This window comes from Passer domesticus, chromosome 1 (assembly GCF_036417665.1).
Source record: "Passer domesticus isolate bPasDom1 chromosome 1, bPasDom1.hap1, whole genome shotgun sequence".
In the NCBI taxonomy this organism is placed as follows: Eukaryota; Metazoa; Chordata; class Aves; order Passeriformes; family Passeridae; genus Passer; species Passer domesticus.
The window spans coordinates 18724739-18750724 of NC_087474.1; the positions used below are offsets into that span (position 1 = coordinate 18724739).

General features: G+C 35.6%; 1 protein-coding gene across 2 annotated transcripts in view; it reads right to left on the minus strand.

The window, feature by feature from the left end:
- MALRD1 (MAM and LDL receptor class A domain containing 1) overlaps positions 1-25986 on the minus strand; it is a 235211-nt gene that overhangs the window by 142500 nt on the left and 66725 nt on the right. For both annotated transcript variants that reach the window (XM_064408462.1, XM_064408463.1), the window contains exons 19-22: positions 16806-16893; positions 13932-14108; positions 11455-11632; positions 1324-1480 (exon numbers count right to left, since the gene is read on the minus strand). In XM_064408462.1, the coding sequence (XP_064264532.1) occupies positions 1324-1480; positions 11455-11632; positions 13932-14108; positions 16806-16893 (600 nt within the window). The remainder of the gene's footprint in view (positions 1-1323; positions 1481-11454; positions 11633-13931; positions 14109-16805; positions 16894-25986) is intronic.

Genomic DNA, 25986 nt, shown 5'->3' on the forward strand with positions numbered 1-25986 from the left:
GAAACAGAAAAGAAAAAACTTCTATACTATACAGATTTGCCTTTTGGGCTGGTAATACTGGGCATGACTCCATAGAACTGCTGTTGATTTCTACAAAACAGTATTTTAACGTGATTCCAACAAACATGGGTTCTTACACCGTAAAGGAGACTGGACCCTGGAGTATGCAAAGAAGTCCCAAAGCACATTTATTCATCCCAAGCCTTAAAACTGAGGATGAACCATCTTTACCCTCTGATTTCCCACTGATTCTAATTAATTAGTATTTGACCACTTATCAAGCAGCCTAGCAAGATCTTTAACAATAGGGAGCAATATAACAATATTTTTAAAAATTGTTTAGGAAAAAATCCAAGAAAACATAGAACATGCTTCCACTAAATATCTAGCCAGTCACATGCATGGTGTGTAGTTCACCATATCCCACATCATGTTTCTAATGTCAACACAAATGTTAATTTTGTTTTCAAAACAGCTGAATTCTGTCACCTTTTCTTATAATTTGTATATTTAAATTCTCATGCACTGCCCACATCTAATATGATACTGAGTGCACAGGTGACTGGGTACCTTATATGAGCATTTTTAGAATCCATTCCTGATGCTGTAGGTATTCTATAATATTCCTGGGAAGTCCCATTATAAGCACACATCTGTGTGGTAAAAATAATTGTATAGAACAGTAGTGTTGTTTTATTCATTTCTGTCTGCAGTGACTTATCTGATCTACAAGCTGCTAATGAGTTAAATTTCCTTTACAGAAGTGCTTTTATTTAAATCAGAATGAGAAAAAGGATATGGGAAAGCAAATTTGTTGCTTACATGCCACAGAAATATAAGCATATAAACTAAGCATATATTCATTACATGAATATAAATAATCTCTGAAAGTGGTATGTTCAGGTTTTCAAGGAAAAAAAACTTTTTCTACAAGATTTTATGCCAAATTTTGACATAATTACTTCTTTTTCTCATGCTCCCACATTATCCAAAGACCTTGATGTCCAAATATCTATTGCTGCTTTTCAGTGTCAAATGGTACTGTGTGATAAAAATCTTTTTCTTGTATTGAAATTCCAAACATGGCATGTCTACAACAGTCACAATTCTTGCTTGTTGTAGAAATTCTAATTTCTATTTTCTCCAGTATTTGAACTAATGCTTCCTTCATACCATAGCATGTTGAGAGCAGTAGAATGCTAGCAATTGTTAATTTTCATTTATTAGCAGCCTGGGCTTTAATAAAACTAAAAGAGAAGGCATAAATTTCCTCACAGCAATTTCATGCAGAAAAACAAAACAAAATAAAGAGCATCTCCATACCTCCAGAGACCCTATTGTTGAACCATTCATGTGGTTCCAGAATATGATTTTGCATCTGGGCCCTGTAATGGAGATGACTGGGGTAGCAATGTCAGCTGTGTCACCAAATTCTCCATTTGAGCTGTCTGCAAAGAGATACCAGCCTTCTTCAGTGCACCTGCTCAGAGAAAAAGGGCAATAATTTATTAAAGCAAAGCATTTCATCATAATTAAAGATTGTAATATTTTCTGAGGTAGCATTTTGTCTGAGTATCTGGATGCATTTTAGTATGTAGCCAGAATCCAAAAATACCCCTTGCAAATGCAGCCAGTATTTTTAAAGCAGAGATTGTAAAAAAAAAAAAAAAAAAAAAAAAGAAGCTGAAGCGAGCCCACAGGATCATGTAGATGTGGGCTAGAGGGACTCTGGCTTTCCCTGCTACCCTCTTTAGTGGGCGAATTTAGAGGGTTTGATCCTGGTTTAATGTCAGGAAAACCCAAGATATTGGATGAAATTTTGTCTCCTGTGCTACCGGGAAAGATGAGGTCTCTTTGAAGTAAGCATCAGATTCTGAGTGTACAGAGATACCAGAAGCGCAGTTGTAGTGTTTTGGGTATTTAAGATTTAGCCCCTAAAAGCCTTACTTTCCAAAATAAAATGCAGCTGTTGACCAAAGATAAATTTCTCTTCTCTCCAGCAGAAGTGCTTCACACTCTGTACTCTCAAAAGAATCTTTCCCAACAGGTGCTTACAAACCTGACAATGGAACCTACATTTTTAGATAGGTACTGGTATTTGGTTTTCCTTTCCTTTTGGTTTTCCTGATTGGCCAAGTTCTGTGCAACCACTCTCTAAAGTTGCATCACTACAACTGTGAGAGGACAATGGCGCTAGCCAGCAAGCACTGCCAAGAGAAACACAAGGTGCTCAAAGACATCATGGCATCAGGCTCTTCACACACTGAAAATCCTGCCTAATGAGAAGAGTAAAGAATTGGCTGGTACAGGGTCAGAAACAGGCCTTCCAAAATCCTCACAAATCAGAGACTGTTTTCAGCTAGACTACTGCTTCTACCTCCCCATGCGTCACACCACAAAAACAAAGAAACAAACAAACAACAAAAACCAACCAACCAACTAATCAAAAGGCATCATTTTAATGGGACAGATCTTCATTTTGCATAGATCAGATATGTTACATGTGAGATCTCTGAAAACCACTCATAAACATAGCAGGGACCAAAGTTCATCTGGGCAGAATCCTAAGGGGGTGGAAGAGTTAGGATCTGTGTAAATCAGGATCTTCTCCATCTTATTTTCGTTTTTGTGAAAAGGCAGATAAGAGAACTGCTGCTGATGCTTTTCTTGTATCACTGAATCCTGGCAACTCAGACATCTTTATAATTACTGCATGCATTTACTTAATCCTTTAGCCTAAGTATTAAAACATTCTCCAAATAAAATTACTCTACTATAACTAATAGCTGAAAACTTTGAAAACTCATAGTTAGAGATCTTTCAAGAAATGTGCATTTCTACCACTCTTTCACTCCCCTCCTTTCTGCTGAAGAAAGCTGTTATTTCAAGATAGCAATTTTAGGTTTCTTTTTTGCCTTGGTGCTGAGTATTCTGCTGGAGTCTTGCTTGGAGGTAAAAGAGGGTTGAGTTCTCTTGAGGTTTGCAAAAAATATTGAAAAATTCAGAATTTACTCTACTTCTGGGAACTCTTGCCTTCAATGACCCAAGGGTGTTGGCACTGTATTTACAACAGCATTCAAAAGGACTTGTAAGAAGCAGAATGATAAAAAGCTCTGAAGAGCAGCAGCACTTACAGATCTCATACTTGTCAGAGTATTCAGTATTACATCCATGCCTCTCAATGAGATTAGTTTGAAACAGTGGCAGGGTACAATCAGTTCTATGATGAAATTCAGTCCTCCATCTCTTGTTGGTATGTTCTGTCAGACACAGGCAGGCCAAAGATCACATCTGTGCCAGATACTTCTGCCTCATAGCGCAGCCTAAGAGAAGTGTCCTTGCAACTTTCTTTGACCTTGTTTCAGTGTTTGCTATAATATCACATTTAAAACTAGTACACCAGATGGAAGTCCTCTGTATGAAACACTTCACAGTGCTAGCCATTAAACACGGTGGTGGTATGTGATTAGAAGAAGATTAAGGTTATGTGGGCAAGTAATGGCAAGTGGAGGGATCAGAAGGAGATGGGTAAGTATATGTAGAGCATCCTTGTTGATTTTCACTTCTACCATGGACATTTTTACACTTAGCACTAGAAGACTAATGTACTTGTGACCTATCCATGTTTAAAAGGAAACCTTTATTCTAGTGAAAATCAGCCTGCATCATGTTTGCTCACAGAACAAAGTAATTTATCTGTCTTGAATTCTTAAGCTGCCTGACACAGAAGCCTGCATGGAATTTCCATGATCTGCAGGGGGAAGAGTTTGGAAGAAGTATTAAGTAATCACTCTGTTTGTAGGGAGTTCAGATTAACTAGAGGGTCCATACCTTCTGTGGATGCAAATTTTTTGGCAGAGCCAATTAATGTACAGGCAATCATCTGTTCAGCATATCAAGCTCTGACTTTGAAAATAAAGGATTTCTTAGCCGGCCCACTTTTATTTTAACCTAGTAATAAACATACAGTGAGAAGGTATTCTGAACCTTCCATAAATGTAAATGAACAGCTTCTCTTACTCTGCCAGATGATGTTCTTGACTTCACCCCCAGCCCTTGTTTTTAAGCGATCTTCAGAGAAGATAACTTTTTTCATTCTGAGAGTTAATCAGACCCATCCTTAAGTTAATTTCTTTCTTATTCTACAAAAAGAGTCCCTTGAGTTGTTTTTTGGGTTTTTTTTAAATGAGACCTCAAGAACTTGATAATAGCAAGTGCAAAACATGGTATTTTTCAACATATATTATAGTGAATAAATCTACCTTTCAGCATAGCTCTTATGTAAGTGCTGAAATTCGGCAGAATACAGGCAGGCTCCCCTGCCAGTAGCTGCAAGAGCTGAGGCCAATTTAGAAAACTAACTTGTGGAAAACCTCTTAGTTGGCAGCTACAGTAAGTGTCATTAAAATCTCGATATTTACCCTTTGAAAATAATTAATTTTACCCTGTACTACAAGCATTCCTTATACAAAGACATTCTTGTACTAGTCCAAAAATTCTAATTACTTTCAGAGGGAAATTCACAACATTTTAATGGATATAAAATTTTCAACACAAGCAACTGACCTATATTTTCATATTTGTCTTAGTTAATATCTTAATATTTCAAATATCTTTTGAACTGTAGTTGGCAAAAAATGGACATTTACAGAAGAATCTTCATGCCATTTTCCCCTTCAAGGCATTCCAAAGTACATAGTGAACTGATTATAATAATTAGAGAAACATTAGGTGGGTAAAGAAAAGTTGAAGACCTATCAAAACCTAGGCCCATCTTAAATCTGGCAGTGTTATCAAGTCATGTCTCATGCTGTGAATTACACATTTCACAGTTCTAATTGTCTATTGTTGCAATGTCTGAAAGGGGATCAAAACTCATTCAGATGTAGTTTCTTGTACAGTAAATTCAAGCTCTTATTTAATGAATTTTTGGACATCTCTCAGTTTTTAAAGTGTTACTTCAACTGTGTATCTTCTACTAACTGTTTGAGAATCCCTGACTAAATACTTAAATGGACTTTTAAAATACCCCTCACTCAATATTTTTCTTTAGGACTGAAAACTGAACCTGATTGGAATACAAACAATTCCCTTTCACTAAAAAGTTATGATTTCCTTCCAAATTGCAGCAATAACACAAAAAAAACCCAACAAAAAACAAACAACAAAAAACCAAAGAGAAAACATAACCTGGAGAGAGATATTTTAGTTTCCTTAGAGTTATAAGTATCCCAGTGATCAGCACACCATACTGAATTTCAAAATTCAGAAAGCAGCAGCCTCCACACGCATTTCCATTTTTCCTGATTATATATGTCCATAATGGCTGTACACTGTCTATCAGAGCCCCCCACCTATTGCACTTATTATGCACCGAAAGTATTATTTTTCAGTTTTCCAACACCATCTGTCTGGGATCTACGTGACCTGCTATTAGAACAGATGGGTTTCTGTACACAGAAAAAAGCAAAATAATGGTCAAGGAAACCCAGTAGGGCATTAGATGACCTTCAAGAGAAGCACCCTCTTGACCAAAGGGAAAGGATTGTGGAATATTGGACACATCAGGAAATTGTGGGCCATGAAATCTCAAGCTGATGGCTTGAATCAGTCATGACAGTGGCTCCAGTCTGCATCTTCCACATCCTCCACATCCTCTGTCAGGGTACTGGGGCTGTGAGAGATCACTCCCTTGTCTAGCTTCTTTCCCCCGAAGCATGAGTAACCAGCAGGCAGAAGCTTTCCTAAAATAAATGCATTTGCAGTTTTTTTTTGTTTTAAATTAGCTATGATTTCCTAGGTAAAAACCTTTTATCAGAAGATTTCTGAGAAAAAAAAAGTTAATAAGACGTTAAATTCTAACATTAAATTTGCAAAAAACATATTTATGAGAAAATATTCATTGTTTGGTATTTTTTTTCTTGTTCTGTCTCAGAATATAGCATTGCTATCTTAATGTCTTATATACTTGACACAAGGTGGTGGCAAACTGTGATACTGCTACCTTTGCATGATGCTAACTTAATTTTCTGTTGATTCCTGTTAATTCTTGTTTCTTAGTGTCAAAGCCAGATGATATAATGGTAAAATGTAATAAGGTATATATAGAAAACATATTTTCTAGCAACAAAAGTTGCAATACAAAGATATAGCATACAATATTAATTATTAAAATGTTCTAAAGGAAATAGGCAAAGACATGAGGACAGGTTAATCTTTAGGCATTGATGTAGATCCCAATATAACCTCAATATTAAGTGTAAAATGGGGAAGCTATGTACATATTCTACCTTTTACTTGAAATTTGCCTGTAAGTTGGGAAACTGCTGAAAAGTGGGTAAAAACCACTTAGAAATATTACAAAATATTACAGAAAGTGTAAGATATATATACATAAAGAACAAGCCTTCTGTTAAAAAAAAATCAAACCCTAACATTTCCCTCAACATTGTATCTGCCTGGAGACATCACAAAAAATGCTACAAGAATTCAAAAGTGAAAGACAACTTAATATCAAGCACTCATTCAAGAAGAAATCACCTCCTTTTTTGGGCTGGGTAACAGCATCACAATGCAGTGCCCATTGTGCTGGTCAGTTCAGCCACAAGGCCACAGGTGTAGGAAGGAGAGGGACTCGTGATGGGCAGGGCCAAGGTTTTAGTTAAGGTTTTAGTGATTGTGAATGTGAAAGAAATGTGATGGGGCACATATTTTTAGGAAGCATGAGAAGACTTGCAACGAGAGAGAAGGAGAATGAAAAAAACCATCTTGTTCGTTTCATATCTGTACTTGTTAGATATTCAATGTCTGCACCAGAAATTCTTTGACTACTTATCCTTCTGTAGATAATACAGGATAGGTCGTAACATGTGAGCAAAACCTTCACAGATCTCTTGCAGTTTGACATATAATATATTCATAGGCTTCAAAATATTTCTTCCCTGAATAAAGATTATTGCATCTGTGAGGATATTGTTTAGAAAAATAATCTATATTCAAAATTAAAATGTTATAAAATGTGTAATTTCCAATATTCTAAAAGGAAGATAAGAACTCTAATAATTTAATTAATTCTGTGTATCAGAGAAAGATTTTCTCTGCAGAACACCTCCAAACACTTAAATTCTAATAGGTCCTAAACAGCCAGTAACTGAAATCTGTATCTAACAACTAGAAGAAAAAAGAAAGGAAGGCTTTGTTTGAACTAAATTTCAACATTTCTGCATAGCTTAAAAAAATTAAAAGATAATTGAGAGCAAACAGTCATTAGGAATGCAGATTTTCACTTACTGCCATATGTGTCATATTAATTTCAAACTGGTTATTCCAAAATAGAGTAAATTCTCTTATTACGATTTGAAACTTTTCCTCATAACTGCCCACATCCATGAACACTTAATATTAAGACTTAATAAATTCAGAAACCAAAAATGTAATATGATTCTCATACCATAATAAAGCAGATATAAATTTTTTGGAAGGCAGCTTTCTGAAAACGTCATAGATTTATTTCCTATTGCAGAAGACAACTTCTACTTCTGCTCACAGCTGCCTGTAAAATGCTGGATGCCAACTGATCAAGTTCTTTGCACAGTGCTAGAGGAAAAAAAAAACTATCTTGAGCATCTAAACTTTATCACATGATTGAGGTTCAATGGTTTTTTCAAAGCTGCTTAACACACCAAAACACAAGTCATACTGAGACCTGTAATTGGACACTGACATCACAAAGTTGCTCAAAAGAAAACTACCAGGAATGTGAGAAGGAATTCTTGTACTAAATAAAACTGTAGTACATTTATTTTTGGATCCTAAAATTCAAAATTTCAAAAGAAAATTTCTATCTGTGGCCATGCTTCAAGTGTATCACAGAAAACTTTGATGCTTTGTTTTATGTAATAAATACAAATTCCAGGAAAAAAATGAGGCAAATGTAGGCAAAAATTTACCTACACAAAATTATTAAATTATTCACAGTTTAATTTATTTTCATTATTAGATTAATCTCATGCTCTGGCATCCTAACATAAGAGGTAAAAAATACTTCGGGTATATTCTCTTTCTTTGTACAAAATTAAGTTTGATGATTGCTTGCAATGGAATAATTTGACATTATCCTGCAAATAATTTCTCACCATTAGCTTATTCTTAAAAGTAGTTGGTATTCATGTTGGACACACAAGGAGAAACAACCCAATAACCAACAAACAAAAAAAAACCAAGGAAAAAAGAAACACCACACCCACAATACTTCACAATTTTTTCTCCTCTTTTGAAGTTTTTGTACTTTCAAATTTTAAACATTTCTTGACTGCTGAAAAAACTGCTGGGCTTAAGCATATTACTTAAAACCTTTGATTTTCCTAGTTTTCCTGAATTCTGATAATGATTGTCTGAAAAGAAGACACAAAAGAAAGACAGATGCATTAAAAATATGTTTATCAGGGGAATTATTTACACAGCAATAATTAACATGTCAGCTTCGTTCTATCTCTGCATCCATTTTTGTTTTGATTTATTAGATTTGATGCATGCATTATCATATCAATTAAGTGACTACAAAGTTTTCAATTAACAGTTGTAACCAAATATCATTAATAATGTCAGAGAATTTGCCACATCACGAACCAGATTGTTTAAAAAGGAAATAAATTAATAGACATCCATTTGCTGGTGTCAATTTAATACACTTGTTTAAGCCTACACAAACAGATACTTTTATTGTTTCAGCTTTTAGATATGTAACTGCAATAGAGAATTCCATTTGCTAAGAATGGAAACACATCACAGGAGCTCTACATTCGAGTATGAATAGTGTTCTTTGCAGTGCCCAGTGCCAATGTCACCCAGCCCTTTGCACAGCACATTACAGATTTTTTTCTAGCTCAAGCCAGGCTCCAATGGCAGACTCCCATAACAGCTTCTCTTCCTCCAGCCTTTGGTTTCTATATACACATACAAGCTGTTCCCTCTATTTCCAAAGTAATTACTTTCACTTAATTAATGTAATTACAGCTTCAAAGACTCACACCCTCACCTCACAATTCACCAGCCTGCATGTGGCTAGCACAAGTACTTATTCTGGGGAGGCAGATGGTTTGACTACAAGTATTCACAGGTATTTTTGCTGAAAAAACACATTGTAAGCTGCACTGCCAACTACTCTTGCATCAGAATGAATCCAAACATTTCTATACATAGCCCTGCATATTTTATTTTAATTTGCAAACATGCAGGATTAGAGTAACACAGCTTGCTTCATCTAACTAGTGGAAATTTGGGGAAAATGGATGAGAAAATAAAACAAAATGTTGCAGGGTTTTAATTCAATAAAACTGCTGCTCTGCATCTCCTGTGGTAATTTGGAAACATCTATCTTCTGTACTTCTCTATAGGCCAATAAACAAAGGGAAGGGGGAAACCACAGAACCAAACTGCATTTCTTGTGAAATATCACAAGAGCAATACATTACAGAGTTGCCTGCAAACTGCAATCTCTATGGATCATTTACTTTCTCTTTTCATCAGTCCTTTTCAATATACTGTTAGTTGCATTAAACCTTGAAAATATGTTGAAAACCAGTAATAGAATTCCATGTATCACTGTGCCAAGGTAAACCCACACTGGAAAGGTTGTGGGAGGATTTACTAAGTACACATACAGGGCTGGTATTGGCTAATATACAACAATTAAAGAACAGTCAATGAAGGATTTGACAGCTCATTTATTGTAAACAGTTGCTCTTTTTTGTTATGGGATACACTTCCTTTTCATATACAATGTAGAGACCTAGAAGCAGCTTGACAGCCTTGTAATTCTTTGCTATTGTTGAATGATTTTTTTGAGTGTGGTATTGCTGTTTTGGGATCTTCACAAAAATACAGTGATTTTAATGAAGTACACAGTGAAATGAACATATTGAGCTCACTTTTTAATAGCGGTAGAAATTCAGGTTGAGTAAATGCAAAATAATGTAATTTTAAACTAAAAGCAATATAGCAAAGACTTTGTTGAAGTGGTCTTACTTTAAAGACCATTTTTGCACTCTATGGACTATTGTCACAGAAACTAAATATACATGTCACTAGAATGAGGCAAGTATTTTTCTGTTCAGAGTAATTACACTGTAGAGAAATTTTCTTATTAATGAAGTTGCATAACATTTAAAATTGATTGAACTCAATACATTTTCTAGTTACTTGTAGGGATTCTTTTTTTCAATAACTCTTACAGTTAGTTTTACTTGGAATACATTGGATTAATGCATTTTTTGAAAACACAATTCTCACATGATTAAAAAAAACAAAACAAAAAAACCCCCAAAAAACCTCAAATATTTAAAACCAAATGTTCATGCAGAAAAGCTTATTTTTGCTCCTTGAGATAAATCAAAGGAGTATCTTCTAAGGAGCTAGTAACTATCTTAAGCAACCTACCCAGAATGCAACGTTAATTTACAAATTTTCACTGAGAGAATAGAACTATTTTAAATTTTAATATGAACTTATATCATTAATCATAAAAATGGTAAAATAAAAAGAACTGGTAAAAAAAAAATACCAGCTAAGCTGAAGTTAGCTCTAACTACAGTAGTTTTGAACTGCATTAGTTAAATATTAAATGAGTGCAGAATTCACAGGGCATTTTGTGTTAACTTTACAGCCCACCCTTGGGCAAAACTGCTGAGGTAAGAGCAATAGCTAAAAATAGCATTAACAAAATTGGAATCAACAGCTAACAACTAACAATAGCTAGTTAGGTAGAAAAGTGACCATAAATTTTCTGTGTGGATAAAGACTGAGAAACTCAGTCACCTCAAACTGATCAAGAGGACGACCACAATGAACTAAATTAAGCAGTGCCAAATTAATTACAAAGCCAGCTTCCAAAAGAGAAGCCAGCTTGAAAAGAAGTGTGAAAGTAGGTTGAAAATTTGTAATAGCAGGAATCGATAATGCAGTCAACACCTGGTTTTGACATGCCAGAGTTCATCTTGCTGGTGCCACAACCACTGCAGAGACCAGAGGGAGCAGCAGTCCCCCGGGTGCTGCCAACAGGCTGCAGCCACCCGCAGGGCTGGCAGTGTGGGCTGCTGGAAGAGGGTAATGCTGGAGCAGCCACCTCTTCCAAACTTGCTTTCCCATAAGGGGCAACACGCTTGTAGTCCATATATCCTCGTGCACGTTTCTCTGGATGGGGGAACTTTTGGGAGTTACTTATAGAAAGAGGTTTAGAAATTTTTACCTGCTTAATAATGATTTTTAATTTTTGATTAATCTGTAGTGTTGATCCCGCACACCTACCTCACCTATTGTCAGTTAATTACATGTCATTAATAAATCAGTAAACTGCGGCAGTATTGTAAATGCAGCAGTTTTTCCCCTTGACAATCTACATGTGGTTAAGATCACACATTCTAGAAGAGGCTCAAGCACCTGAAAAACTGTACTCACGTAGTATGATCGGTTAATGGGCAGTGTTGCTCTTCCTCAGGGTAGAGGTTTGCTCCTCTTCCAAGTTGCCACTTGAATGTCTTTGTGATAAGTATGGAATAATTTCCTGACATCTGTTCCAAGGCTGGTTGATGCCATCCACACAGGCCTTTATCTTCAAAGTCACAGACTTCCATAACTTTAGAGATTAACAGTGATGACTCATGATTATATAAAAATTGAAAATCATTAACTCATGTTACAATGCAAAAAGCAACATGGAAATAAAAAGGATTCAATTTATAGTATCTGTAAATACTGACACATTACCAACATGCAAAGTTTTTTCCTTACAAATAAAACATGAATTTTGTATTTTCTCCTCTATAAAACAGATTCTAATTTTGGGAGTATACCTATTTTGGGAATATATTCCTTTGCACCTCAGTATCTACCTTCCTGTGAGTTCTAACCATCTTTCAGGTAATTCTAATAATCTGTCATGTAAAACACACAGAAATTCCTGTAAAATTCATCAGCTGAGAACCTGCAGGCTGCTGTATGGGTCTGTCTCCAGTCCCATAGACTGATGACATCAGCAAATCATTGTACATTTTCTACAAAGTCCATGACCATAACTCTAAAAAAAAAAACCAAACTCCAAACCGGATTTCAAGCTGTCCTTACAAAACTTGAAAGTTACATAAAAATGCATCTATTTGGTATTGGTATCAAATACTGTTTTGTTGTCTTACTAAAAAAACATGCAGCTGCCCACCAAAGAGTTTTTGTTTCCTGAGCATCAAAGTGAGCTCATTAGTAACCCTACTTGGGGTAAAGAAACCAATTTTATTTTCCATTTCTGCTGTGAAAATTTATTCTCCAACACATGGTCCAAGTTGAGTCTAGTCACTCTCCAGAACTTTGGAACATATTATTACAATTAAATTTAAGTGACTGCAGTGAGACTTGTGCAAGGAAAACAAGAATTTATTTTAACCCATAAACCCATAAAAAATGCTGCATCGAGAAATCATGGTTTGTTGGTAGAATGTGCCTGAAGCTTCCTTACTTGAAGGCTAAAAATGGTAGACTAAAGAGAGAATGAATTTTGATTTATAGGTTGTATATCCTCACCAAGGAAGCAAACTGCAGCCAGTGTGATCTCATGGGTTGCTCATATGAAGATTTGTGATGTTTCTTGAAAAGCATTAGATGCTTATTCCCCTTTTTAACATGCTTTGTAAACATTATATTTAAAGTGCCTCTGAGAAAGGTAACACATTCCTATGATCATATTTCTGCTTCAGTTTGGACATTTTTAAGTCCTAGTCCAGCATTGTCATTTAAGTGATAAATTTCCATCTTAGCGATGGGAGACCTCAGATAGAGCAAATATGTAAAGATATATTCTCTGCAGTATTTATCTTGCTTAGAAGAAAAAGATGTTTTGTAAGATAATGTTTTGAGGGGAGAAATATTCAGAGGGCTCCGTATTTATGTTTCAGGGCAAGATTTCAGTGGCTGGTGTTTTTTCACACTATAGGAAACTACTGTGGCACTTAAACATCAGACTCATTTCTTCCAGTTATTCCCACATAGGAAATAGACACAGGGAGAGAATGATACTTATTCTCACTGAGCCCTCAGCCCTGAGAGAGGTGATTGAATTCCCTTCACAGTGTGTAATGAATTCAGAGTTTTCATTTTCAATGACAATAGTTTTGCTTGCAAAGGCTGAAGAGGTCACTGTCTCTAGATGTCTGTCCCCCTCATTAACTGGCTTTGGTACTTTCAAGTACTTTTCTCTTTGAGGCAAAGGGAAGTCATTAACAGCTTCTAAAATGCTACAGTGTGAACTGCTGTGACTCAGAAGCAATCAACAATTGTCTTAGATCTTTATGGGCATCAAGTGTGGACCATGTCCATTGTCTCCCTTACAATGTTCCATTAGACTATCAGAGCTTTACAGGCTGGAACTCACTTCTGTGTGGAGTAGGCTGAATTTCACAATTATTGCTGATGCTGAAACAATTTTGTTTCATCAAACCCCAACAATCCCAACAACCAACCAACCAAATAAAACCCATACTTATTTAAGTAGTTAAGAAGTGGTTACTCTTCTCCCAAATGTCCACCCCAAAGATGAAACTCTAAAGTTTTCTCTCTTCCAGTCTGGACTAGTGAACATTTTAAAAAAATACATTCACTTAAAATTGTCGCGTATGTTTACCAACCATTAGGGAAGAGAGAATTCCTTCCCCTATCATATTTCAGTAGTAACTTGAATTGAAATGTTGAGTCTGAATCAGAAGGCAGAAAGTGCATTATATCACACGTATTAAGAGTCAAATATTACTATGTTCCTGGGGAAAATCACATTAAAATAGCATCTAGGTGCTAATATCAAATTGTGTAGATAAGATAGAGCTGCTAAAGCAATGTGTTTAAGACCCACAAACTACTAAAGTGCAAAGAACATGATTTGATCCACTCACCACAAGCTGATTCATCAGACTTATCAGAGCAGTCAGGTCTGAAATCACACTTCTGCATCATCTGGATGCAGTGGCCAGAGGCTTGACAGACAAACTCCTTCTCTGTGCAGTTGTTCATGGGGAGCGTGGCAGGAACTGAAGTTCCTGAAGTTGTTGTAGAAAGAGTGGGCAAGTATCCTTTGAAAAAGGAGCCAAGAGGATGTTGAGCACCTGGACTAAGGGATTTCAGCTCCATAATGATTTCTCCCTTTGCCACTGCCCTCCTTTTCCAGGGTATGGCTTTACTGGAATCGTGCCTGGCCAGTTGAGTGACTGAAATGTTGTTCAGCAGGAGCTGAATTGGAGCTTTCCCCAGTGGAAAACACTGGTTTTGTCACACCATCCATACAATCTTTGACACTTGCAGGACTTACACCTCTTGCCAGTCTTTCAAATTTGGATTAACCCGGTGAGTAATTTCAAAAAACTCATGCTGACACTCACACAGCAATCACAGAAACTGATTTTCCCTGTGCACCAAGGCTAACAGATTATTCAGATGATAATGGGGTTTTTCAACATGTTGATTATTACAAGCGACTGTGAAAATTACTGTGTAACCTTCTTACCTTGTAAATTTATTGCTGTAAAAAATTATTTTCTCATTAGAGAAATTATTCCGAGGTCACAACCTTGTTCCACCACCTCCTTTATATTTCATTCAAACTTGTTACCGCTTCTTTCAAATCAATTGTCTTTTTTTGTCCTCCTATTCTTTACTCTTCACCTTTCTTCAAACTTACTCTCTTTTCTTGAAAACCTTTGCTATTCTTGTCCATAAAAGGAATTTCCATTATAAAACTCTTTTTCAAAATTTCATAATTTATGAAATTATTAGTTGTAGTGCACAATGCACCTGAGCAATACACCTGAGTTAATTAAATAGTGCACGTGAAGACTTTTCATATCAAACGTGGCTGGGATAGCAAGGATTTCTTTTTTTTAAATCCCTGATGGCTGGAGCATTAATACTGATAATAAATTACCCATTTCTATTTTGTAGGGTAGAAATAGCAAATCTATGAAATTAAATAATTTATTTTTCCAGTCAAATGACTGATATTCTCAAAATGTTCTAAAACTCAAACAAAAGAATTAAGGGAAGGAATATTTTGAAGTAAGAATTGTATTAATTGATACATATATCTACAACTCAGAATAACAGCAATACCTTATTGGTCAGAAATTTTTAAATACAAATGCCACATTTAAGGTTCTGCTCCTGCTACACTGAAATGGAAGAAGAAATTTTAAATAAACATAGCCTTCACAACACCTGAAAAGAAAGGCAGATCTGATACTTCCTCTATTTTGAAACAATTTATTTTCTACACTTTATTGACTACCATTTTGTCCAGAGTAAGCATCACTGAATAGCCTCAGGTCAGGGCATTCAAATGATGTGTTCAAGATGTACACTCAAGATTCAAAAGATTCAACCTCTTTCATGTTACTTATGAGAGACTTTACCACCAAGCCCATCTCTTCCAGTCAGTATTTGGTCACTTAAATTGGACCTAGAGTAACTGGGTAGTGCTTGATTCTAGTGTGCAGGGACAGGGGAATCCTGCTTTTTCAACCTGATCCAACTGGTGTTAAATATGATGGAGTATGCCATAGCTGTTGTCTATTTTGCAGGCAAATCCCACAGTCTCTTTGATTTTTATTTTTTTTTAATATTTTTATGACATGGAGGAAATAAAATTAAGACAGGACCCTAGACTGTCCCAAAAATTGCTCTCAATTTTAAAAATATACAGAACCTCATTCCTGTCCACCATGATACTTGAGTATTTTCAATTTATCTTTCCACACACAATAAGGGTTTTTTTTCTTAGTTATGAACTTTGAAACTCTGACCCTCTATGTTTTCCAATTTCTTGTTTAAAGTTGTCTTCATAACTAATTTGAAATTATATATGGATTTTCTGATTAGTTATTTTACGATTTTATTCCCTGAACATAAGGAACAATCCATTAACTGAGTATTTATAAAAAGCCTTCATATCCAAAATGTTATAATAACTGCTTTACCCTGTATAAATATGGTAAAACACTAGATAATTATCTACAAAATGAATACTATACACATTTGATATTCCTCATAGAACAAATCATAAGAAATTTTTGGAATAGCAGAACAAAATGCATCTACACTAGGGTGTTTTAGAGCAAGTGCTAGGATACTAATACTCAGACACTCTTTTAACTTGTTTGCTGCTCGACAGCCCTGTCATGACTTTAGAGCAACTGTCACACCATATATAACCTTGCAATGCCTGCTGCAGCTGACAGCAGCTCTCTTAAAATTTATTCTGTGGTAAGCTCCACATCCTGAATCTGGTCTTGAAGTACATGTATTTTGGCATATAATATTTTACAATTCTGTAGAGATTGTTCTGCACTTGGTAACAATGACTTTTGACAACTGGTTGCTCTATCACCTGAACTATTTGTGTGCTGTCACGTGCAGCAATTGGCACAGTAACTACATTAAGAATTATTGGGGGAGGTGGAAAGCTGTATCAAACTGAATTGGCAGAATGCAATTTCAGTTCCTTCACACACAGCTAAGTTTCTTTTACCTTCTAGGAGTCAAGAGCGAAAAGAGTATGGAATCTGCACCCTTCTCACTAAGGATCTCTTTTGGACCTTACATGCACAGCATAACCTATTTTGTCCTGATGCCTGGATATGAGAGTCTGAGGAGCAGAGAAACAAATCTGGATTTCCTGACTCACATTTTAACCTGGCTTTTATTTTTCTAGTAGCGATATTTACAAATGGCAGCAATGAATCAGCTCACAGCTTGGAGATGTGCATTCCAACTCTTACCATGGTAAAGAGTACAGCCCAGAAAAGACACATCATCGAGTCCAATGTCTCCAGTGAAACCATCTCCTACGATACCTTTCACCAAAATCTAGGAAAACAAGAATTAAAAAAGCATGTTTCAGTGTATAGTAGAAGTCCACTTCTCATTAAATATTTCTTTTTAATTGATAGAGGAGTTATTTGGCATGTTTCTCACTTAAAATGAGATTAAATTTATTCTGGGGGATACAGTCTATTTAATAACAATTTATAAGAGTGACTAATTATTGTCAGGTTTCACTGGTGGTCACATTAATCATAGTGAACCATAACAGAATGGTTGGATTCACAATGGTGTAAATTCACTGAAACATCACTGTGATATAAAATGATGGCAAGACATTATCATAAGTGGCATATTATGATTACCTCCTTTGGTACTTATTAGAATAACATTAATCATGCTTAAATATAATACCATTCATGGAAAAAAATTATAGACTCACACAAATTACGGTATGATGAAAACAATTAGGCAGGTAAGAAATGAGCTATGGAACCTTTTAAAGAAAAAAATTCTACTGTTTCATCAGACTTGTCAATGCTGTATTTGCTTCATTATTTTCTACTGCCAAGGAATAGGAGAAGTTGGTGTTTGTGAAATACTCTCTGGAAGACTGAATAAACGTCCTCTTCTGTCTGTTGCTGAGTGATAAATATCTAGCAGGTGATTAGTGAAAAATTTGATAAGAGTATTCTTAGATTAACTAAATAATAAACCCCTATTTATAAAATAATTAAGCCTTCTCAAACCACACACTTTAAAAAAATATGCTTTTGCTGATCCATCAGAGTTCAAAAACTTATTTCTTTGCCATTGTTTTAAATCCTTATTTTACATGCCACACACACACTCAGTTTCAGAAATGCTGTATACCATTTCTAATGCATTTTTTTTCAGTTTTTTCCTCACTTAAGTAAAAAATTCCTACACACTAATGAAGGATAAATAGAGGCAAAAATATGATGGTTCTGCTTCAGAGTACTGTTTGTTCTACTATTTTTGTTGTAATTTATTTATAAAGAAAGGTTATATTCAACAAGAACCATTTTTCATATGACATGTACAGAGACCTTTTAAACATTACACTTGAAATTTATTATCCTGTAACAGAAGGGAAAAATACTTAAATGATCCAAGGAATGGCCCTAACCCTGTAAAAGTAGAAGAATAATATCAGTCTAAATATGTTAACACTGACAAATTTGTTTCTGCTATTTTGACGTTGCATGTGAATTGTAGATTTATTACTGATGCTGACATCACCAGAGTAAATAAAAATGATTACACTTCATTTATATATTATGTCCATTAAACAAAATAAATGAGTTTGCTAAAAGAAGACAGGTAAATGTCCCCTAGTATGGATATGCTCCAGATGGGCCATTTTAGCACAAAATATATTTCATGTGAACGACAACAATAAATGACATCAATGCTTTTTATTGCTCTCACACCAGTATGGGATTCTTATTTTTCCCTCAGGATACCTACAAATATTCTTTACAATACTACCCCAGGCTTTTGAGTATTTTAGATTAAAATGGGGAGAATGCTACAGTACTGGTACCAATAGCAATAAAATGGTTAGAAATAGGAAACAGGGCAAACAAAAACATCTACTATTTGGAAAAGCCATGCAAGAAAAGTTATTATTCCAAAATTACAAATTTCCTTCCACTGTAATTTTGGCTGGCAAACACACAGCAATTTAAATATCATTTTCAATTTGTTTTCAAAGCATGAATGACTATCTACCTGCAATTAATTACTTATTAATTTGCTCAAATTTAGAAAAAGAGGCAGCAAGTTTATTTAATTACACAGCTATTTCTAAGATAAACCCAAATACCCTCACAACTACACTAATTTTCCATGGGATTGGATTGTGAACTTGTGGATATAACTGCTGAATGTGCAAGGAGCTTCAGTCTCCAAATCCACCTGTGCCCATGTCCCCAGTCCTGACAGACACAGGGGCTGAGGACATCCTTATACAGCATCTTCCACCAAAGTTTCCTCCAAGAAAGCTGCTCTCTTGCACCTTAAGCAGGAATATGTTTTTAAAAGAATTAAATATTTCCAAAGTTAGAAGTGACAGGACACAGTTCTCTAAGCGGAATTGAATTCAGAAAACCCTTATACTGATTATCATTATGATTATGTTGTTTAAAAATCTCTCCACCCACATTATTTTTTTACATTTATCTATGCACCTGGGAGTCTGATACTTTGAAATATAGCATGAAGACATTAGCAACACAGAAAATGTAATAGTAACATAGTTGTACACTTAAAACTGAAAATGAGAGTTTAGAGCTTCAGTACAGAGCATAGTCTCTCTGCAGCTGTGGTTAAACTTTGACCACTTAAATTAATTTACCAGACATAATTCCGCAAACTTCATAAGATATTATAAAGCAACCTCTGGGAAATTCATCTGCTGTGAAATTCATTTCACATCACATTTATTATTTGAATAAGAATAAACAGTTTCCAATTTCATGTTTTCAGAAGTCTAAGATCCAGACTCAATGAAATCCATAAAGGTATCAAAGTGTATTTGACATAAAAAAAGGGGAAAAAACCCAATTCCATGAAAACAGACTGTATTAGAATGACACTCTGTATGCACAGAGAGAATGATCCCTTAAGATTTTGAACAAAATAAGATTTTGAAGAGTGGAGTGACATTATGACAAATCCTAATAGGGGAATTACAATGGATAATATTGTTCTGTACAAATGCTCAGTTTTTACTGTGATGCTCATTTCTGTCACTAGCCAATTCCCATTGAAGGTAACCAAAGTAAAATCTTAATTTCTACACAAGTATAGTTTAAGATAGAATGGAATTAATTTCAAAAACTGTGGCATATTAACAATTCTGAGGGTTTCCAAATGTATAGGAAATGGTGATATTTGTTCTAATGCATTCAACTTGTAATTTAGACAAACAGTAACTCAAGTTTGTCACAGGAGGGGTCAACAGGGTTATTTAGTGATTTTTATTTCCAGTTAGAGCATGGTAATTTAGATTAGGTTTCTACAATGATTTCTGGTGAGAAATTGTATGATTTGGTTTGAACAGGAAAGAAGAACCACACAAATAACTGACAAAACACTTTTCCGTAAACTATTTTTTTGTAACTTACTGAAAACAAAGTAATATCTGCATATCTCTGCAGCAAACTACCCTTATGTTTTAATGCTAGGGATGAATAAAGAAAATTGTATAATAACGTATAATAACTTTTCTTCAAAAAAGCAATACATTTCTTATGAAGTGACGGAACTTTTGTAATTACAGGAAAAGCATAAGACAAAGAACGAATCTTCAAAGCTTTTTGTTAAAATATTTTCATCCAATGATCATGTCATAAGTCTTCACTGTAAATTGATTTTTTCAAGAATGCATGAACATAATAATATATAATAATTTCTCAAGATATACACATTAAAAGGAAAACTATTTCCAATAAAGCACAATTCTTTCAGAAAAAGTTTTATTAAAACAATAGAAATTTAGATTTGATTTTGAATTTTTGAGTAGTTATTAATTCATGTCAAATAAGATATTGACTGCTTTGATGAGTCCAAACAAGGTGATTTATTTCTCCTTGGCTTTGTTTCTCTGTTTCCTCAGCTGCCATCAAAGGGCTAGGCACTGTGGACTTGAAATCATTCCCCCAATCTCTCATTTAGGTGTCCACTAGTTGCATTCTGTTTATGTGGAGCTGAAACGTTCCTCTGTACCATCTGCAAAATGTTTTTGCTTAGGAAAAAAAATGGATGCATGAGTTGTCACTGTCTGTTCCAGCTTTCTCTCACCTGGGGGGAATGATTTAGGCAAACAGAGCTGTTATGTGCTGCATGGAACCCTTCTAACACCAAAAGCAATCACAAGTGGAGACCTGCCATCAGCTTCTGGAAAGATTATCAACACTGGGTCACCACATCATTTAAATCATACCCACTGAAAAGCTCAAGATCACACTGCCCTTCTTCAAGCTCATCAGCCCCTTTCTTTTATGACCATTGAAAATGCTTTAGAAATTAATGTCTCAAGACTCCAAAAGTTGAAATAAAGTCCTTTCACACAGGTGTCCAAATGAATTGTTACCAGCATTCTTAAGGTTACACACATCAAATATGAAAAATCTTGTGTCAAATATTTGATGTTTTACAGTGCTTGGTTTTACAAGATACCGGAAAACACTAGTTCTAGTTCAGTAAAGCACTTTATCACACTTCGCTATAAGCTTGTGAACCCTCATGCTGATTTATGATGTTTTTCACAGCATTTCTCTAAAGTGCAGGGATGAATCACATTTCCATCCTGTTTTAGACTATTCAGTGATATTGGTGGGATTAATAACTATATATTCTCAGAGTCTTTACTTTCCTGTATTAAGGTCACAAAACTTCATTCAAGAGAACAGATCCTATTGTCACTCTGTGATATTAGCACTGGAAGAATTATTGCAGGAGTACCATATTGTCAGTGCCAAAAAATTTCTGAGATTCTAGATTTATAAAGCAACATGTTTAGCCTGCCCACTTGAGAAACATCTATATAGCAATTATAATTATGAAACTATGTTTAAATCACCTTAAATTCATGGTTAGCTTTGACTTAATCTACAAAGATATACTAAGTCTGCTTTCTTTTCTCCCAAATACAGTTTTCCACTGATTTTATATGTAAATAAGTAAAACAAACAAACAAACAAAAGCACCCCAGGGTTCTGGCTGAGTTACTATATCAAATACCTGGGACTTATGGTCCTGAAAGTGTCCCACATTGACCAGGATGACTTGCTATGACCTGAGTATTTCGGTCCTTCCCTTTTGTACAGCAGAGCATACCAAGACATAAGGGGCTTCAGAATGACATCTTCACATCTCTGTCTAGGGAAGTCTGCACTGGGCTGAATGGATAGACTTTAATCTGATCTGTGCAGAGTCTACTGCAAAGGCAATTCTTCCATGCTGAGATAAGGACCATCCTAGGAGGCACTGACTGTTTTCTTTTCAATGCTTGTGAATACACTTGTGGTCATAAACAGTCAATTATCTGATCAGCAGCAAATGCTAGTGAGCAGAGGGATCACTATTAGACCTTCTGCCTAAAGATCTGGACCTCTCCTGAACCAAAAGATTTTCCTGACTTAGTTATATAGAATTGCTGCTCCTACATCCATGCATATGGCCTTAACCTCCCAAAGTAAGGAAACAGTAAGATAGAGATATCACCTGAATATGTGGGTTAACATGAAATCCTGTCTTCATTACAGTTAATGAGAGTTTTGACACATACTTCAGTGGGAGTAGATTTCTACATTTTTCTTAATTCTGCTATAAGCATACTCAAAAAACAGAAAGATTGTAAACAATATTTTTAAAATTATGCTTGATATAAAGCATAGCCCTATGAAAAGAAATTTAATTAAATCTTCAACAAAGCACAGCTTTCCTGTGATCTTCCTGTTATATTTTCAAAGATGGCTTCTAGATCCAGTTAAGCCATGAGATAAAAGTCACTAACATTTTCCTTCTCCTTGAAAAGCTATCCAAGTCTTATTTTCCTGTTCAGCAGTTGCTGATAAGTAATATATTAATATCAATAGGAAAAGTGAAACAGCACTCTTAATTTTCAGGGAAACAAAACTCCTCTCTTACATGATATCCCTTGAAATGGCCCAACACATTTTCTCAGTGGGCTGTGGGTTCTGAAAGATAGTGAAAACTTTTCATTACTTCAGGTTTTCCATATTTAAAACATGGGCAGAACTTCACAGTTCAGTAGAGAATAAAAAGGCGATTTTAACTTTTGTGATTTCCTTTGAGCAGCCTGCATGTAAATAAGGACAAAAAAGGTAAAAAGAACTCACCCTGGCCCCCTTGTTCTCTCCCCTCTCAAGAAAAAACAAATTGCAAGGAAGACAGACATGAAGTTAAGAATATAATTTTCACTGGAAAAAGCATTATTAAAGGTAGATTAGAAATTCTTATTCCTTGTCCCCTATGTGCACATGTTGTGACTTGATGACATCATGACAAGTTTTCCACAACATATCAATAAAATAATAGCACAAAGAATCAATTATTTCTATTGTTACAGTAAATTATCTCTTTAGTATTCTGATAGCATTGAACAAAAGGCCTCTATCTTTCCCAAACACCTGAACTAAGCCCAAAAAAATTTTCTCTGAAGGTTTATACAATGTATTTTCCTGATTTCTCATGTGATTTCCTTGTTTCCACAGCTTTCTGTGTTCTGAAACCCATTTATCAAAAATGGCAACACCATTGTTTAGGAAAGACTTTTTTAAAAACTCACACTACTTATTTTTCAAATACACAGCATTGTACCACACACATTTTCAGCATGAAAATTCTCTGTATTTCACTTCATACTGTAGGTATTGAATATTCTTCACTGTCAACACAAAGTTCACCACTAACCACAAAGTCTTAAGGTTATTTTTCACCCCTTCCCACAAGTGCCTTGGTTCCCACATTGTCCACTCTACGTGTATGTTGCTTCTGACCTAGACTGTGGACTACTTAGGCAGCCTGAGCATGAATTGCCCAAACTAGAGCCTATACAAGCTCTGCATGAAGTATGAACATGAGATGGACATGAGGTATGTCATCTTTTGTTCCTGGCCCTCTACAGCCCCTTGAGGCTGGTCATGAGGATGGGAAATGATGGAGCTTAGGACCTACAAGTGCAAGAATTAGAGCTACCATACCAAAAGACACTGACACTTCAACAGGAGAAACTTGGACTAATCCACAAAATTTGGACTGACAGAGCAACCTCTGGCACAGTTCAGACATCCTGAAACTGTCTCTGCACATCACACCTGCCAGGACACATTCTAAAAAGGCATGAGTGTTACATACAGGTAGGACAACAATTTTTTGGGGTTTAGGTATTTGGTTATTGTTTTTGGTTGGTTGGTCTTTTTTCCTTTTTTGTTTAAATAACTTGCAGGATTGTGTAGGCTTTGCCCTGTGCTTTATACAAAAAGTGAGGCCAACCAGTTAAGGGAGGTGATTCTGCCACTGCCCACCATGGTGAGCCCACACCTTGAGTACTGCATCCAGCTTTGGATTCCTCAGCATAAGAACCACATGGACCTGTAAGAGCAGGTCTAGGAGAGGGCCACAAAAACTGGTCAGAGCGTTGGAACACCTCTCCTATGAACACAGTATGAAAGACTTGAATTTAGAGAAAGGAAGGATATGTGCAGACCCTATGGCAGCATTTCAATACTTAAAGCTGGCTCATGAGAAAGATGGAGAGAGACTTTTTTCCAAGACTTATACTGACAGGATAAGATACAATGATTTTAAATCGAAAGAGATTTAGATTAGACTTGAAGAAAGAAATTTTTTACAATGATGGTGAGAAATGTGTGGGTCAGGTTAGATGAGAATTTAAGCAACCTTTTATCTGGTGCAAGATGTCTCATCCCATTCCAGTGCATTTGGATATTTAAAGGTCCATATTAGCCAATTAAAAAAAAAAACTTGCTCCAGAGCCAGCTATATACAAAACTGTATACAGCTATATATATATATATATATATATAGCTATATATATATATATATATATAGCTATATATAAAACAGGTCTGCCTGAAACTGCAGGCAGTACTGTACAATGCCACACTGAAAACAAAATGAGAATGATTAATGATTACTGTAAACAAACCAGAAACCAACAGCACAATGCTAATGTAAAAACCTAAAAACCACAGAGTATTGTGCAATATTCAAAGAGGTATCAGGGATGAAAGAAGCCAATATACAGATCAGAAACAAAGAAGAATAGTCAAAAAAATACCTACTGAGATGCAGAAAATATGTCTAGATATCCATTTATTTGAAGTACTACTGGAGGAGTAAGGTGGAACAAAAGCAAATGGTAACATTTAAAGGACAGGGGAAAAATAAGAAAAAAAAAAAGAATTCCTGAATACTAATCTCAGCAGATTATTAGGGGAAGTACAAAGGAGAAGAGTAGGAGAAGGAAGATGAGGACTGATAAATTGAAAATTGAAACTGAATCTGTTTTTTGAGTGGAAATCCATGCTCTCTAAATCTTTGTGTGGAAATTACTACCAGGGAATGCATCAAAAGCAATATAAATGATCACAAGTAGGTATTAGACACGTAATAAATGTCTCAGAGAAGTCCTTGATAAGTTCAGAGCTGCTTCAACACCAGATTTTAATGAAAAATGTGTACCTGACCAACTAAACATTAACAAACTCCTACTGGTATGTCAAAACACGCTGAAATGAGGCCCTGAAGAAGGAAGCAGGTAGACAATCAAATCAAGGCAGAAGGCTAACAACACTTGACAATAATAAACCTGGTTCAATAAGGGCAAAAGCGGCTGCAGAAAATCTGAAGTTACAGGTAGAATACCAAAGAGAATGAATCTCCCAATGCATGAAAAGCCCTGTGCAGCAGAGCGCCTCGCAAGGCGTGGTGGCAAGGCTGGCTGTCACAGCTCAGTGTGTGTCTCCATGGATGGCATCACCCACAGCAATGCCACATCCTGGCACACGGTGGTTCCACTCAGACTTTGCAGTGTAGGGCAGGTGGGAGGCCATAGTCTCGTTATTGTTCTTCCAGCCTTTAACAGACTTTGCTTCTGACAATTTGCCACGTTACTTATTGACTTCATTTGTAGCTTCTTGTACACAAAACATCCACCAGCAGTGAGCTGTACAACAGACCATCCTAAAATACTATTTCCTTTTGCTTGGATGTGTTATGCAAAGATTTCATAGAATACCTCTCTTGTCTCTATTCAGAAAAATTACTAATGGTCTTTATGAAGTTTTTTTAACACTGTTGATTAGATGTTTCTCTGCTAAGTCTCAAGCAACCTTCTTTCTGAAAGGAACACTGTTTACCCAAGTGTTCTAGAAAGGGTCAAACATTTCCAATTTTTTTCCCCCCAGTTTAATGTTCCAAAAAATAAGGGTAAATACACAATTACTTTGGCTTGTTTTCTTTCTTCCTGTGCTTTTCACACTAGGAAATAATAGTTCTCCTTGGGACAATAAAGAGCAATGCACACTCTTCCAGAGAAGTTGCAGGCAAAGAAATCTGGTT